At 44.9% G+C, this 16682-nt stretch overlaps 1 protein-coding gene across 6 annotated transcripts in view; it reads right to left on the bottom strand.

The window, feature by feature from the left end:
* Positions 1–5288: 5288 nt before the first annotated feature.
* SMYD3 (SET and MYND domain containing 3) overlaps positions 5289–16682 on the bottom strand; it is a 682604-nt gene continuing 671210 nt past the window's right edge. For all 6 annotated transcript variants that reach the window (XM_053209274.1, XM_053209275.1, XM_053209273.1 and 3 more), the window contains one exon: positions 5289–9601. In XM_053209274.1, the coding sequence (XP_053065249.1) occupies positions 9500–9601 (102 nt within the window). In that variant the 3' untranslated portion in view covers positions 5289–9499. The remainder of the gene's footprint in view (positions 9602–16682) is intronic.

The raw sequence follows: 16682 nt of genomic DNA on the forward strand, positions 1-16682 counted from the left end.
TGATGTTTGTGATTAATTGATTTATATACTTGGGTTCCACCACATTTGGAGCATAAATGTTTACAATTGTTAGGTCTTCTTGGTGGATAGACCCCTTAATTATGATATAACGCCCTTAGTCATCTCTTGTTACAGTCTTTAAAGTCTAGATTGTCTGATATAATTATGGCTACTCTGGCTTTCTTTTGTCAACCATTAGCATGATAGATGGTTCTCTATCCCCTTACTTTCAATCTGAAGGTGTCTTTAGGTCTAAAGTGGGTCTCTTGTAAACAGCATATAGATGGATCTTGTTTTCTTATCCATTCTTTTACCCTTTGTCTTTTGATTGGAGCATTTAGTCCATTGGTGTTTAAAATGAGTACTGAAAGATAAGAATTTATTGCCATTATGTTTCTTGTAGAGCTGGAGTGTCTCGTGGTGTTCTCTGGTCCTTTCTGGTCTTTGTTCCTTTTGGTATCCTATCTATCTATCTTTATTTTTTCATCTTTTCTACCCTCAGAGAGTCCCCCTTAAAATTTCTTGTAGGGCTGGTTTAGTGGTCACGAACTCCTTTAATTTTTTGTCTGGGAAACTTTTAATCTCTCCTTCTATTTTGAGTGACATCCTTGCTGGATAAAGAATTCTTGGCTGCATATTTTTCCCAAATCAGCACATTGGATATATCCTGCCACTCCTTTCTGGCCTGCCAAGTTTCTGTGGATAGGTCTGCTGCAAACCTGATCTGTCTTTCCTTGTAGGTTAAGTAATGTTTTTCCTTTGCTGCTTTCATGATTCTTTCCTTGACTGAGTAAATGTGAATTTGACTCTGATATGCCTTGTTGGTGGTTGGTTTTTGTTGAATCTAATGGGAGTCCTCTGTGCTTCCTGGATTCTGATTTCTGTGTCTTTTCCTAGATTAGGAAAGTTTTCCACTATGATTTACTCATATAACCCTTCTACCCCTTTTTCTCTCTCTTCATCTTCTGGGACCCCTATGATTCTGATGTTACTCCTTTTTAATGAGTCACTGATTTCTCTAATTCTTAAATTGTGCTCTTTTACCTTAGTCTTTCTCTTTTCTCCTGCTTCATTATTCTCTATAAGTTTGTCGTCTATATAGCTGATTCACTGTTCTGCCCCATCCATCCTTCCTGCCCTGGCATCCATTCGAGATTGCAGCTCAATTATAGCATTTTTTATTTCATCCTGAGTAGCTGTTACTTCTTTTATCACTGCAGAAAGGGATTCTAACCTATTTACGACCCCAGCTAGTATTCTTATTATCGTGATTCTAAATTCTGGTCCAGACATCTTGCTTGTACCTGTGTTGGTTAAGTCCCTGGCTGTCGTTTCTTCCTGCTCATTCTTTTGGGGTAAATTCCTTTGTTTTGTCATTTTGAAGGCAGAAAAGGAATTAATGAGGTCAAAAAAATTAAAATTGAAAAATTAAAAACAACACACACACAAATCAAATAAATGGTACTAGATCTTATGTGTGTTTTGGTCTGGATGTTGAAAGGGACTTGTAGATTAGAGAAAAAAGGGGGGGGGAGGAAAATGTTTGAAGATTTGAAAAAATGAATACAGTGAAATAGAATAAAATGAAATGATGAAAGTAAAATAGAATTTGAAAAATTTACAAAAGTAAAAAATATAGTAGAAAAAATTAAAAATATTTTAATGAAAATCAAAAATAAAAATAAATTTTTTCTTTCTGTATTCAAGAAAAAGAAAAGGAAAAAGAAAATTGAATAGATGTACCAGCGAACAGACTGAAATACGATTGAAATTATATTATTTTCCCCTAGAAGTCAAACTGTGAAGCACTTTATAGTCCATAAACTAAGCAGGCAGAAGGACTTGTGGTGTTCCTGAAGAGCAAGGTTGGCCCAGTTAGGCGGGGCTTAGTATAATGGCTCTGTTCCCTACTAGATGGTGCTGCTTAGCTTACTGGGCTGTATTGTTGTGGTGCTTGTAGATGTGTATGTGCATGCACGGGAGGGGTTAAAATGGCGTCACCCAGCTACGCAGTCTCTAGTATCGGAACTCTGTTCTCCCTGATCAGCAATCACGCACCCATCCTTTGTCTCTGGCTTCTGTCTGCTCCCCGCTTTACACTGTCTGTGACCAAGCCGTCAGGTTGACAGGCGGCACCTACCTCTTAAGTTTTATCTCAGATAAGGCTGTTTTTCCCAACCCCTTACTTCTGAGAGACTGCAACTTTGACCTGTTCTGCCCCTCTACGGTAGGGTCTCACCAAGCAATGGCCGGGTACCAGGTGTACCCAGGAACGTTCATGGGACCATGCTGCTGCTGATGCCCAGAGATGTGGCTGGGTGCCAGCCCGCCCTAGAAGTAGTTCATGCAATCGTATAGCAGCAGTGTTTCAGGGATTATGGAAAATCACAACATACATCTGGCACCAGGCTTCACCCTTAATGACCTTGTTCCAGCACCAGCCAATGTGCTTGTTCTCTGGGCTCCACTGGGGCCTTTGCCTGGGGGGGGGGGGGCACTATACAGCCTCTACCAGATGTCCTCCCAGCAGGGGAACCACCTCTCCCCGTGTGGCCCGAGGACCCCCAGACTTCACTCTGCTCCTGGGGATTCTCTCTTCTCACCAGAGCACCACCAGGTATCGAGCTACAGAGTTTTAGACTCTGTGCTCCCCCTGTTTATAGAGTCTTAGTGGAATTTAAACCCTCTCCTTTCTCCTTTCTCCCTTTTTAGTTCAGTCCCTGGGGATGTTTCCACTTTTCCAGTTTGTCTCCAGCTGGTTTTGGGGGGGGTTCTCTTCCCATACTCTCCCCTTGTCTCTGTCCTCTCTCCACAAGCAAAAATAGCTCCCTGCCCTCCACAGCTTCTCTCTCCCCCAGTGCACCTCTCTGTGCTGTGTACCTGCTGACTTCTGTGGTTCAGGTTGTGCAGATTGTTGTGTTAATCCTCAAGTCAGTTTTCTAGGTGTGCAGGATGGTTTAGTGTTGATCTGGCTGTATTTCATGGACGCGAGACACACAAAAACGTTCATGCTGTTCTGCCATCTTGGATCCTCCTCTCCACTCTTCCCACTTTTAATCGACATAGTATTGGGAGTCATAGCCATAACAGTCAGACAAGAAAAAGAAATAAAAAGAATCCAAAATGGTAACAAAGAAGTAAAACTGTCATTATTTGCAGATGACAATGCTATACATAGAAAACCCTAAAGACTCCACCAGAAAACTATTAGAAGTAATAAATGAATTCAGTAAAGTTACGGGATACAAAATTAATATACAGAAATTGGTTGTGTTTCTATATACTAATAAAGACATAGCAGAAAGAGACATTAAGAAAAATTTCCATTTATAATTGCGCCCAAAAGAATATCTAGGAATAAACTTAAGCAAGCAGGTGAAAGATCTGTACTCTGAAAACTACAAAACACTGATGAAAGCAATTGAAGACAACACAAATGGAAAGATATACAATGTTCATGGATCGGAATTAATACTGCTCTAATATTCATATTACCCAAAGCAATCTACACATTCAGTGAAATCCCTAGCAAAACACCAATAGTGTTTTTCTTAGAACTAGAACAAATAATCCTACAATTTGTATGGAACAACAAAAGACCCCAAATAGTCAAAGCAGTCTTGAGGAAGAGGAACAAAGCTGGAGGTGTCATAATCCCAGATTTTGAAATATATATAGAATCTATAATAATCAAAACAGTATGATACTGGCACAAACACAGACACATAGATCAATAGAACAGAACAGAGAGCTCAGAAATGATGCTTATATGGGCAATTAATATATAACTATACAATGTGGAAAAGACACTCTTCAGTAAATGGTTCTGGGAAAACTGGACAGCTACATGCAAAGAATGAAACTAGATCATCTTTTAACACCACACATAAAAATAAGCTCCAAATGTATTAAACACCTAAATGCGAGATCTGAAACCATGAAACTCTTAGAATAAAACATTAATCTTGTGGCATTAGCCTTAGCAATATTTTTTTACAGGTCTCTGCAGGCAAAGGAGAGAAAAGCAAAACTAAAGTTTCTAATGGCACTACACCAAAATAAAAAGCTTTCATACAGCAAAGGAAACCATTAACAAAACAAAAAGAGAACCTAATGAATAGGAGATATTTGCAAATGATATGTCTGGTAAGGAGATAACATCCAAACTATATAAAGAATTTCTACAGCTGAATACCTACAAATAATCCAATCAAAAATCAGCAGAGGACCTGGACTAACACTGTTTCCAAAGAATACAGACAAATAGCCAAAAGATACATGAAAAGACACTCAACATGTCTCATCATCAGGGAAATGCAAATCAAAGCCACGCTGGGGTGTCACCTCAAACCTGTCAGAATGGCCATTATAAAAAAAAACAAAACAAAAAAAAAAAACAAACCAAAACAAATAACATGTATTGGTAAGGGTGTGGGTAAAAGGGAACGCTTACATAGTATTGATGGGATAGTAAATTGGTGCAGCCACTGTGGAAAACAGTATAGAATTTCCTAAAAAAACTTAAAAGTAGAAATACCATATGATCCAGCAATTTTACTCCTGGGTAATTATCCAAAGAAAATGAATACAGTAATTCAAAAGATACATGCACCCCTATGTTTACTGCAGCATCATTCACAATAACCAAGATATGGAAGCAACCTAAGTATTCAGTGATAGATGAATGGGTAAAGAGGAATGGCATGTGCGTGCCCATACACATGGAATATGACTTAGCCATGAAAAAGAATGAGATCTTTTCATATTATCCTAAGTGAAATAATTCATACCAAAAACCCAAATACCACCATATGATTTCACTTAATATGTGGAATGTAAAAAACAAAACAAATAAACAAAAAGCAGAAAAGCCCATAAATACAGATAATAAATGGGTGGCTTCCAGGGGGGTAGGTGGGGAGATGAACAGAATGGTAAAGTGGAGTGGGAGGTACAGGCTTCCAGTTATGTAATTAATAAGTCACAGAGATGAAAGGTATGGGATAAGTAATAGAGTCAATGGTATTGTTATAGCATGTGGTGACAGATGGTATCTATACTTGTGGTGAGCATAGCAGATGTATAGAGTTGTTAAATCACTGGGTTGTATACCTCTGATGTAACATTGCATGTCAACTACAATAAAAAAATATAAATATACTTAAAAAAGAAAATTAGAGAAATCAGTCACCCAGTAGGTCCTATGAAAGTATTCATGGGATACACAATTGGGAGACTTCCAGTCTTTATATTATTTTTTTTTAAATGTTTAATGTTTATTTTTGAGAGAGAGAGAGAGCGTGAGCAGGGAAGGGGCAGAGAGCGAGGGAGACAAAGAACCTGAAGCAGGCTCCAGGCTCTGAGCTATCTGCACAGAGCCCAATGCAGAGCTCGAACCCATGAACTGTGAGATCATGACCTGAACCCAAGTCGGGCACTTAACTGAGCCACCCAGGTGCCCCTCTATATTTACTTTTAATATGCTATGTTGGCACATATTTTTAAAAAGGTTTGTAAATCATTTTCTCTCACAATTACAGTTAATAATGCACTTGTGGAATTTTTGCTTCCTAGCCCTGTGACTTTTTGATCTGCTAGTTTATATGTCTAGGTTTCTAAAGGAGAAATGATTCCTCCAGGGAATACAACAGTGGCTCCATAATCATGGACAGACTGCCTTATGGCCATTTGGACTCATCATGCCTCTGAATCAAAAGACAAAGAAGCAGATTACTATTCTGGTTGAATTGACTGAATCCCAATCTCTAATTGCTGCTATATAGTGGGGTGGACCAAGTCTGAACCAGGGGATTCTCTAACAAGTAAATCAGTTTAATGGAAGATTGAGGCATCCCAACATGGCAAGACCATTAAGTGTCAAGAGAGTTCAGGAATGATAAACTGAACTTCCACCAGGTGAAGAACCTTGACCAGGCAAGGTGCTGGCTGAAGACAGGAAGATGCCAGAATGTTGGAGAAGAATGATTTTTTAAAATATCAACTCAACTCAGGAACAGCTAAGAATCAGGAACCATTTGAGGAGGATTCATGGTGCTTAACTTTACAATAGGACCCCGGCTTACCCTAGAGTAGATTTCTTATGAAATGCCTTTTTGAAAATGCTATCCAAAGGAACTCAGGGCAAAATATTAAAGAAAAGTCAAAAAAACAAGTGACAAACTGAGAGATGAAATATTACAGATAAAGGGAAAATCTTCCTAATATAGAAACGACTAAAGATGAGGGAAAAAAGACGAAAAGGAAAAAAAAAAAAAAAACCCACAACAGTCTGATAGAAAATTGGACAAAAGACAGGCAAATAGCATTCACAGAAAGTTAGACAAAAGGCTTTTAAATATTTGAAGACCTCAAACTTTGCCAATAAGAAAATTAAAAGTACATTGAGATACCATTTCTCATCCATGAGCTTAGCACAACATTCAAAAGCTGAAAAACCCACCCTGTTGTCAAGACTGAGGGGAGGCAGGCATTGTCATACAACCGGCTCAAGGTAAATGCCACAGTATTTCACATATGCGTTTACCCTTGACTCAGGAACTTCGCTTGTGGGCTACTCTGAGTGTCACATCGTTTCCTGATTGGGCCAGAAGAGAATACTCGAGACAGAGCTCAGGGGAGGGCCCCCACGCAGGACTGTCTCTTTCATTCCCACTGTGAAGCTTGACGGAGGGACCTCTGTGGTTTGTGGCTGTCTGGCCTCGCCACACTGTGGCCGCCCTCTCTGCTGCCTGCATTCCTGCCCGGCTAGAGGAAGGCCGCCTTGAGCTCCCAGGGTGAGCAGGCCTTCCAGGCAGCCGTCCTGCCTGTACTCTTGGCATTCATATGGCATGGCCATAAATTATGCCCAGTGTGTTCATTTTCAGTTTAAATGTGTTCTTATCCCAGAGGAACAACTAATGGCGTCAAGTTACTGATGTGAAAAAAGCCTGCCGCTACAATCTATGGATTAATGGAATAGCAGTCCTGGAGGCTGGGGCGGCAATAAATCGTCAGCCACTGGTGACACAGATTTTAAATTATGTTCTCCGTCCCCTTCCCCCTTCTCCAAAGTTATTTTGCTGTAAAGATGTTGGGTAAACATTTACCATTGCTTAAATGTTTGCTTTCTATTAAAGTTGATGCAAGCAGGGCCCCTCCCTCTTAGGGGCCCTTCTCTCAGACAACGGGAAGTGAGCTGAGAGGGATTTAAAAGCTTGTCATGCTTTTTTGAGGAGGCGTGAGGGCAAATCTCCTTATCCAGGATCATCACTGATAAATTTCAGAAAACTGGCAAACACAGGGTTCTATCAGCGAACTCTGCTCATTTGGCACGTGAGTTCCTACCCCGACCTTCTGTTATGGCTTCTTTCTTTCCCTAATGAATTTAAAATGACGAGCCAACGTAATTCCCATCAGTGCTTTTGAAAGGTAGCAAATCTACTTCTCATTAGGCGAAGGACTCCAGGGAGTCTGCTGATGGACCACAGGGAGCTCAAGAGTCCCTGATCCTAAAAGCAAATTGTTCATATATATGTACATGGGTTTCTGGAAAGGTCTATAAATTTCATCCAATTCACTCAAAGTTCTATAACATGGATCGCATAGATGGCCACAATACCTCCCTCTCTTTCCACACCTTGCGATTGGATGACTGAGAGAAGAGGCTCTCCCCACCCCAGACTCTGGGCCGGCCTTGTGAATGGCTTTGGCCCGTGGGATATTGGCAAATGCAACACAAGCAGTTACGAGAAGTGCTTGCACATTGGGGCTTGCCTGCTTACCTTTCCTGGAACCCTGCTGCCCCGGGAACAAGGCTGGGCTAACCCGGGGAGCTACAAGCCTCAGTCACCCCCGTTTCCCCAGCCGACCCACCTGCAACTGCAGACGGTGGTGTAGGCAGCCAAGATCAGCCACGCCTGGACCACACCAGAACTGTCTAGCTCAACTGCTAACGTACAGAATCGTGAATAAGTGTTATCTTGAGCCACTAAGCGTGTTACACAGTAAAAGCTAACGGACACAAATACTACACCAGAGAGTGTGCATTTTGAGAACAAGGGGCATAACTTATTCAGTCTTTGTATTGCCTTTTCCTAAACACACAGTAACTATCCAATATATATTTGCTGAATTGGGTAGAGTTGGTTGTTCATAAAGACTGAGATGAAGCCACTTTCTCAAGGTAACTTAGTAAATTAGGAAGGATTCCAGAGCACTGATGCTGGGCCTCTGTTTTCTTATAAAATGGGCTTCAGAATACCTACTGTGTTGTGCTACTGTGGTTACTGGAGATCCTGTGTGCCCCGGAGATAAGGCTTGATACTTGCCTGTGGCTGGGGCAGAGGCCAGCTGACAGAAAGGTACAGAGTGCACCAGCAAGCCCGATACTGAGCACATTTCCATGGTCCGAGTAATTGCCAGGCATTGGTCAAGTGGATTCCGGCTTCCAGTGGCCAGCTTTCTCTGCCGCCTGCCGTGGCCATGTGGCTGGAAGCTTTGTCTCTCCCTGTGTGAGGGGCCAGGCCACAACTCCCAGTAAGTAGCTCCTTTCCTGGCTTGTAAAATAAGGTGTGGCTGACTGGGGCCTCCCTAAGAACGCCCGCAGCCGCCGGAACCAAGGGCTGCAACTCCTGCCCGGGCCCCATCCAACCAGGAGGGACTGAACTGCTCACAGGGTCACGGAGCCATAAAACAAACCACCTTTTTTTCTGAATTTGTCTAATGCAGAAAGGGGGAAAAGCAGCCATGGGATTGGGAAATAGGAGGAAGCAAAAACAAACCTGATGTGAGCTGGGGTGCAGGGTGAGGGAGCTTTGTGGCATGCACATCACATGGTCAAGCCACAGATGGAGGGAATCACAGAAAAAAATTCCAAGTTAAAAAAACATGACATATACAGAGTTACAGAATGCACAGAAGAATTATACAAAGAACCCAAGACATTTGAAAAAAACATTTTTTTCCCATTAAGACTTCCTATGCTTTTCTAATAGCACCTAAAATGACTTCTTTCTAGGACCTAGGATAATACTTTCTGTGTTAGAGATGTATTGGGGTATAAATAATGGATATATATTATCATTTACTACAAACAGTAAAGAAAACATTCTGCTTTTTTGACAAAATGGACATTAAGTTTTTGCTTGTAAAAACATTGATTTTTATCCAGTTATCCCCCCAGATATTCAAGGAGAAGATTCAACGTACACTGCTATGCTTTTACTAGAACTTTCTAGCCTTCATGTTGAGATGTGGAACATTAAAGTCACCAACGAGTAAACAAAACAATTAGCAGATGACATTTTCAACCACTTTTTTTGTATTTATTATTGTGCTTCTCTACAACTAATGATTCTTGTGGTTTGCACATGGTATGCCTGCTTATTTACCTACATAAACACAGCCTAGCATTCCCAGAGGGGAGGCCCACAAACAGTGCGGCACATGTGACCTCCACCAGGCATTCAATATGGGTATGAGCTATCTTTGCCTGCGCCCCTTAGGATGCTCTTATGTGGGCGTCACATTCTTCTAAGAGGAGGATCAAGTCTTCAATCAGGCTGTGCTCTCTGCCGTGTGTCACTCTCATAATGTCAAAAGCCTATTGGAAAAAGAAAGAAGACAGATTATGTTAGAGTAGACAGTTAGTTAGGTTTCAACAGGATGCCTGGAGACCCACAAAACGGGAGTCATGGCCAGCTCTTGGGGGCAGCGGTTAGAGACCTGTCGGCACCACTCCAAAACAAAGCCACAGGAAGCCGGATCTAACCAGGTAGGCCCAAGACAAAGAAGGCTGAAACGCTGACTAAGGGAGAAAAGGCATGAAATCCTGCTCCCAAGAAATCCCCTCCTCAAGTAAAAAGTATTCCACCCTCTAGTTAACAACGGTCAATAAAGATGGAGATCCAAACTCCGGGGCACGCAGCTCTCTCTTGAGCTCACTTGCACTCACATCTTGAGAGCAAACACTCCCTTTAACAAACTTTCCTACTTGTACCTCTCAACCACTGTGTCTGGTATATCCTTGAATTCTTTCTTGTGATGAGACCCATAATAGCCTTTGGCAACACTGTGCGGATGGGCCGGGTGGAGGCCTCAGGGCTCGGTGTCTCCCCAGTCAGCCTGATAGCATCTTGATCCAAAAGTAGGTGGGCCCCTGCCTGCTCATCTCTTTCCCACGATACTTGGGCGTGGAGAACCCGTGGTCTGCAGCGTGAGCAGTACTGTGATTCTCCAAGCCACGCAGTAAGGGGCAGGGTGAATTTTACATGTGTTTGTAGACGGCACACTCCCAATGAGTAGTGCCAGGTGTGGTGTCCAACAATGATCTTCAGGGCTTGTTAGTGCAGGGGGTTGTGGGTGGTTAGGTTTAAGAATAAAAACTAAAAATAATTAAGTGGTATTAAAGATGAGATTCTATGCTGCCATCACCTTAAAATTTCAGTTTTGCATGCTGCATTCAGTTCTCATCTATACGCACTGGGCTTATGATGTACACATATTTTTGTATTCTTTTCATGTCATATTACAGTGTCAGCATTTGGACAATCGCTTCTTTCACTCCCCATGTTCAATTCAGCCTCCATAATATTTCTGAAATCTGGGTGGGCTTGTGACCACTTCAGTGAGAACAGTATAAGGAATGCTATTGACTTCCAGGGCTAGGTTAAAGAGGCCGTGCAGCCTCTGCCTCATTCACCAGTGTGTTTGCTCCTGGGGCCGTGAGTCGCCATGCTGTGAGGAGGCCCACGGAGAGGCCATGTGTACGTGCTCTGGTAGACGGTCCTCGCCGAACCCCTCTTTCAGGTCCTCCGGGCCTAGACACCAGAAATTGGCATAAAGAAGTGTTCAGGGGTGCCTGGCAGGCTCAGCTGGAAGAGCATGCAACTCTTGGTCTCAGGGTCGTGAGTTTGAGCCCCAGGTTGGGTGAAAGCATCCAGGTGACTCCAGCCGCTAGCCAGAAGACATCCAGGTTCCCGTCTCCCTTGCTGAAACCCCAGACGTTGAAGGAAAAGGGCCAGCTGCTCCTGTTGTCATCTGTTTGAATTCCTGACCCACAGAATCTGTGATCATGGTAAAGGTGTGGTTGGAACTTTGGAATAGTTTTGGAATATTTGCTCAGCTTTGGAATGGTTTGTTACAGAGCAATGATATTTGTGCAGTAAATAAATTAGAAACCCTGTCCTCGTGCACCACCCGGTAGGGGGCTGGCAGGAAAGGGGAGGGGGGCACAGGTCCATTGTACTGAATGTGGGCATGTCTTCACACAGGCTCTCAGCCTTGGTTGCAAAGTATTATCAACCAGGGAGCCTCACAAGAGACCCTAACGCCCAGACCCCACACACACAGGATTAACCAAAACCTGGCCTCTGGGGGGGAGGGTGAGGCTGGGGCTTCAGGGGATTCTGATGTGCCCTTGGGGTTGAGAATGACATACAGTGAGCTCTTAACAAACACTAGCAGTGTTTTATTATTCAATGTTAATTTATAGCCAGCATAATTACCATTTTAATGGTTGTGTGCAATTAATTCTATCATGTTTACAGACCATCAGTCACTAAGCTACTCTTGGAAATTCAGATCACTTTCAATTTTTGACAAAAAAATGATATGATACAGATCTTCCAACTCAGGACACTTTTTGCCTTTGCTGAATATTTGCTTAAGATCAATTCCTAGGGATTCCCGGGTAGGAAGACCTTTGCAGCTAGAGACAAAAACTGGAAGCAAAGTGGTCGCATCCTCAGACCCCTTCGTTCTGTGGGGGAGGAAACCTAGACCCGGAGAAGCAAAGCGGCCAGGCCCGGAAATGCTTTCATCCTGTGCTCCTGGCTTCTCATTCCGGCCTCTTTAAAAATGTCCCCTGCACAGTAATAAAGGAAAACAGGCAGGCAGAAGGGTCTGAATGTAGCTGCTGGGAGAGAGAGGAAAGAGACAGCAAGAGGAGGACCCGCCAGCTTGGGCTCTGGTCTCCAGCCTGAAGGAGAGCAGTGCTCATCACGGAGTCCAGACACGACCCTGCCGACAGGCAGTCCCGTCACCCAGTGACATCCCAGCTGGGAAACCCAGAAGGTTCTGATTAACTTGAGTGGGTCTGGCCTGGTGGGGAGGGTGGTGGAGGCAGCCCCACCTTGCCGGCAGCCAAGCTCTGTGAGATCCCTCCAGACGAAGGATCAAAAACAAATGTTTGAAACCATTCTGGGAACAAAGGTGTCCCATTTCATCCCCCTCCCCTCCCCCCACTGGGGCTCCTCTCTGGGTCCTCAGTCAGTCTAGACACCTTAAGGTCTGAGGTGGAAAGCAGCCTGAAAGCAGGACTGCAATGAGAGATCACAGAGATGCTTTGAGTCTTTGACGGGAAAGCGTCTTACTTGAAAGCTCTGGGATGTTCTCATCCCTTCTACTTGGCAGAGGAAGGTGAGTGGGCCAGAAGCACTGCCTGAACACCTCTCTGCTTAAAGGGAAATGACCCTCTGCCCTGCCCCACTAACATGTGGTCCAGAGAAAGGTCAGGCCTAACCTGGGACAGCTCACTTCCTTCCTGGCGCCTCATGGAGGCCCTCTGCCGGACGAGGCCCTGGCCTTATTGCCCAGGAGGATGCCCCGATGGGCTGTGCGTCAGCCAGAGACAACTCTGGCTAAATGACAAATGTCATCTTCGTATTCCTCTGACAAGGTGAGGTTGATGTGCATGTCTTCACACACTATGGGCTGCAATCTTCCCTCCTTTCTGCCTTTCCTCCAGCCATCATTTGCACTTTCTTCCCCCTTCCAGCTTTAGAAATAAGGTCTGTTCCTCAAGAGCTGAGGTTAATTGTGGCTGATCCAGAGTCTTCCTGTTCACGAGAGGGACAGACCTGCTTAGGACACGTGCCCAAGCGCCAGTAGGAGGCTTGCAGCCGTCCTGGAATCACAGAGCCCCAGGAAGGAAGGGGAAGCTGCCTGGCTTTCCCCAGATTCATTGCCACACCTCCGTGCCTGCTTCCTTATGGAAGGGCCGTGAGGACCAGTCACATCGTGGCCTGACTCGCGGGTGCAGGGTGGGCGCCAGCTCTCAGGACGCGAGCCGATGTTCACTCCATGGCTGCATTGTGCAGCCTCCACCTGAAGCCAGTCTTCATGACCGAGGGGGGGACCAGAGGTTCCCCTGTACCCAGACATGGCTTCTGAGACATCTAGAGGGATCTCCCAGTCAAGATGCTCTTGGTGAACGCAGCAAGGGAAGCAAAGGCAGGGGCAGGGGGCAACCCCCGGACATTATGTACAAGATTTGAGACACTAAGAAGATTTTGTCCACGGGGGGCTGGAAGCAGAGAGCGAACGGGTATAGCTGGGGCACCGGACCGACTGGAAGATACTGAAAGAGCATCTGCATCATTTGTCTAGAAGGTGAAACTGAGTAGAAGTACAATAAACAAGTAGGCGTTACAATTATGAGGGACGGCTGGAGTGGAAGAGAGCCAGAGAGAAAGGAAAGAAAGAAATAGCATTCAGTATGTGCAAAGTATGTCAGAGCCCGCCCTCTGTATTTGTGTGAAGGACCGGTCACTCTGGGTGGACAGGGAGTGAGTGGGGACTCAGACCTGGTGATAGAAGAGATCTGGTCCTCGTCTTGGGCATCAGCCCTCATTGACATAAGACAGGAGCACCGTGTGGCTGTGGGCCCAGATCTCTACGGGGGCCACAAACCTTCAGCCCAGTGGGTGAGTGGGGCTTTGCCCTCCCAAATAAAGTTACAGTAAATCCCTGACAGACCGGAGCAGCCGTTTCCTGTAGCTCTGTGTGTCCCCTCAGCCCCTCCCACACATGCGCACATCAGACAGAAAGGACAATTTTAGTTTAATTTCCTGCAGCAGTATATAAAACAGATTAAGGAAATATAAAATTGGAGCTGGCTGCTTGTGCTGGGAAAAGCTTATCTCTTTCCATTAAATTTTATTTTTATAATAGCAGCATTTAAAAAGAGCCTCCACATCATCTTCCACAGAGGACTCGTTTGGAGCCTCCAAGGGGGGCTGCTGGGCCATGTATGGACTCTAAATGTCACACGAGAAATGGCAGCACTGATTGTCTGCCACAGGACATGCGTGGTTCATTCAGGAATAAAGGCAGGGGCCCAGGACTGATTTAAATCTCATCACGTCTTTTTTTTTTTTTTTTTTTTTGAGTAATTTTAAAATTGTGGTCTTCTATTAAATAGGTTGAATCAAATTATGATTTAAAGTTGCAAACAATAGCTTTCTTATTAATTTTTAATACAAATATATTAAGCTTATCAAGGATCTCATATACTCTCTACCAGGAGCCTGAGGGAATCCAATAAATGACTTCCCCAAGCATGATTTAAATATGGATTTAAAATCAGAGGGAGGGGCTCCTGGGTGGCTCAATGGGTTAAGCGTCCGGCTCTTGACTTTGGCTCAGGTCGTGATCTCCCTGTTTATGAGTTTGAGCCCCACATCCTGCTTGGGATTCTCCCTCCCTCCTTCCCTCTCTGTCAGGATAAGTAAACGAAAAAAATAAGAGGGAAAAGAAATGTGTGCCTGATAAGCAGCTCTGGAATCCCATCACATCACACCCAGCGTACAGGATGTGTGTATGTAGGTTTTTCTCTAGCAAGTCAGTGGTTCTTACGAGATTCATAAATAACGTGAGCAAAGAGGTTAGCAGGTTAAGGAACAGGAGCAAGAGAGCCGCGAGCTCCGAATCAGCCACGTCGGGGCTTACATTTGGGGTGTAGGCGGGAGTGGGAGGTGCATTCAGCTTTCTCCGGCTGTGCCTGAATAGCTCATAGCTGTGTGGGGTAGACGGGGGGGGGGGGGGTCCGGGGCTCGTGGCCTGTGCTAAAGGGATCCTCAAAACGTAAGATGCTTCAACAGAATGAAATGAGAAGGGAAACAAACAATATGGTGTAGTGTAAAAAATTTACATCTAAATAACAAATGCTTACTGAGGGGAAAGAAGTCTGTTTTCTCCCAGCCTGCTTGCAGCTAACAGGACGGTAACAAAGCGGTTAGTCTAGCCCAGGGTAGGGGGATCAGCAGCTCGGAGAGCGAGGTTACGGGACAGAAACAGGCTCACTGAAGGACAGCCCAGCCGAGGGCGACCGCAGGGGAGCTCCGAGAAGTCAAGTTAGATGCTGACAACATCCTTCCGAGGAGTAAGTGGAAGGGAATGGAAACAGATTAGAGACAGGAGAAAGCAGGAGAGCAGCACCGCGAGGGGACCCCAGGACTCTCCTGCGGCAGCAGTCACAAGGGTTTCAGCAGGGCCCGGTGATGAAAGCCTAAACCAAATCTGTGCTGGGCTAAGGGGATCCCTTTCCTGGAGGAGGCTGGCCTAATGGAATCTGTAGCAAATTTCTGTTTCTGAAGCGGCACTCATTTCTGCTCCAGAGTCGGCCTTTGAAACCCAAAAGGGTTTCAAGCCCTTTCGTTCTATTGTTTCCGGAGTCTCTGAGAAAGAATATGGAGGGGTGCTAGCCTAAAGAGAACATCAGCTTCGGAAGGCAGAGAGCTTCCCTTTCCCCTCTCTGGGTTCCCTGAGCCAGGAGAAAACTCAGGAAAGGAGGCTTTCTGCAGGATGAAACTGGCCCGCTCCTGTTCCTAGACCCCCAGGTCCTATGCGCTGGCAAAGAAATGGACATGTGGCCTGTGTGATCCGGTACTTTGTAATACGGAGACATGGATAGATAGGTAATTTGATAGATAGCTAATGTCCTAGCTTCTCACAGAGATTCTAAAACCCTTTGGAATTTCCTAAGTGCTGAAAGCAATAAAGGGGTCTCATGTTAACAGCGTGACTTTCAGAAAGCGCCTAAGGATGGGGGCTGGTTGCCAGGAGAACCAAGCGCGTGACTGACCTTTAGGAGAAGGGAGAAGTTGGAGGCTGAATCACTTGCCAACAGCCAGCGATTTAATCAATCGTACCTAGGTAATGAAGTCTCTGTAAAAACCGCTATACAGGATGGGGTTTGAAGAGCTTCCGCATTGGTGAACACGTGGAGATTTGGGGACAGTGGTGAGCTCTGAGAGCACGGAAGCTCTGGGCGGTTTCCCCAGACCCTGCCCTATGCCTCTCTTCTGTCTGGTTTATCCTGATTTATAGCATTCTACAATACACTGGCGAGCAAACTGTTCCTCTGAGTTCCATGAGCCACCCTAGCAGATCAGTTGAACCTAAGGAGCGGGGGTCCTTGGAGTCTCCAGTGTGTATAGCTGGTCAGTCACAAGCTCAGGTGACAACCTGGCGTGCCCTCAGCATCCGCAGTAGAGGGTGGCCCTGTGGGGCTGAGCCCCTAACCTGTGGGATCCGGTGTTGTCTCTGGGTAGATGGTGTCAGAATTGAACTGAACTTAGGACACTCAGCTGGTGTGGGAAAACCCTTGCCACACACTGGAACTGGGTGATCAGACCCTCACTCTGCCAGTAGGTGGTCAGGAAAGGTCCAGACAAGATCTGGTCCACTAGCCATAGACACACTACACATGCACACTAGCCAAAGGGACAGGACCAGGGTGGGACTTTTAAAGATCTCAGTTCATTAAAAAAAAATCTATTCATTCAAGTACGTGTTGAACAGAACTTGCTGTGACTGGGGCATGTGTGTCTATGTTAGGCAGCACCAGGAGATACACAAGGTAAAGTCGGGGCCCCTTGTGGAATCCTACGCAACTTGGGGAA

Source organism: Acinonyx jubatus, chromosome E4, assembly GCF_027475565.1.
Source record: "Acinonyx jubatus isolate Ajub_Pintada_27869175 chromosome E4, VMU_Ajub_asm_v1.0, whole genome shotgun sequence".
Classification (NCBI taxonomy): Eukaryota; Metazoa; Chordata; class Mammalia; order Carnivora; family Felidae; genus Acinonyx; species Acinonyx jubatus.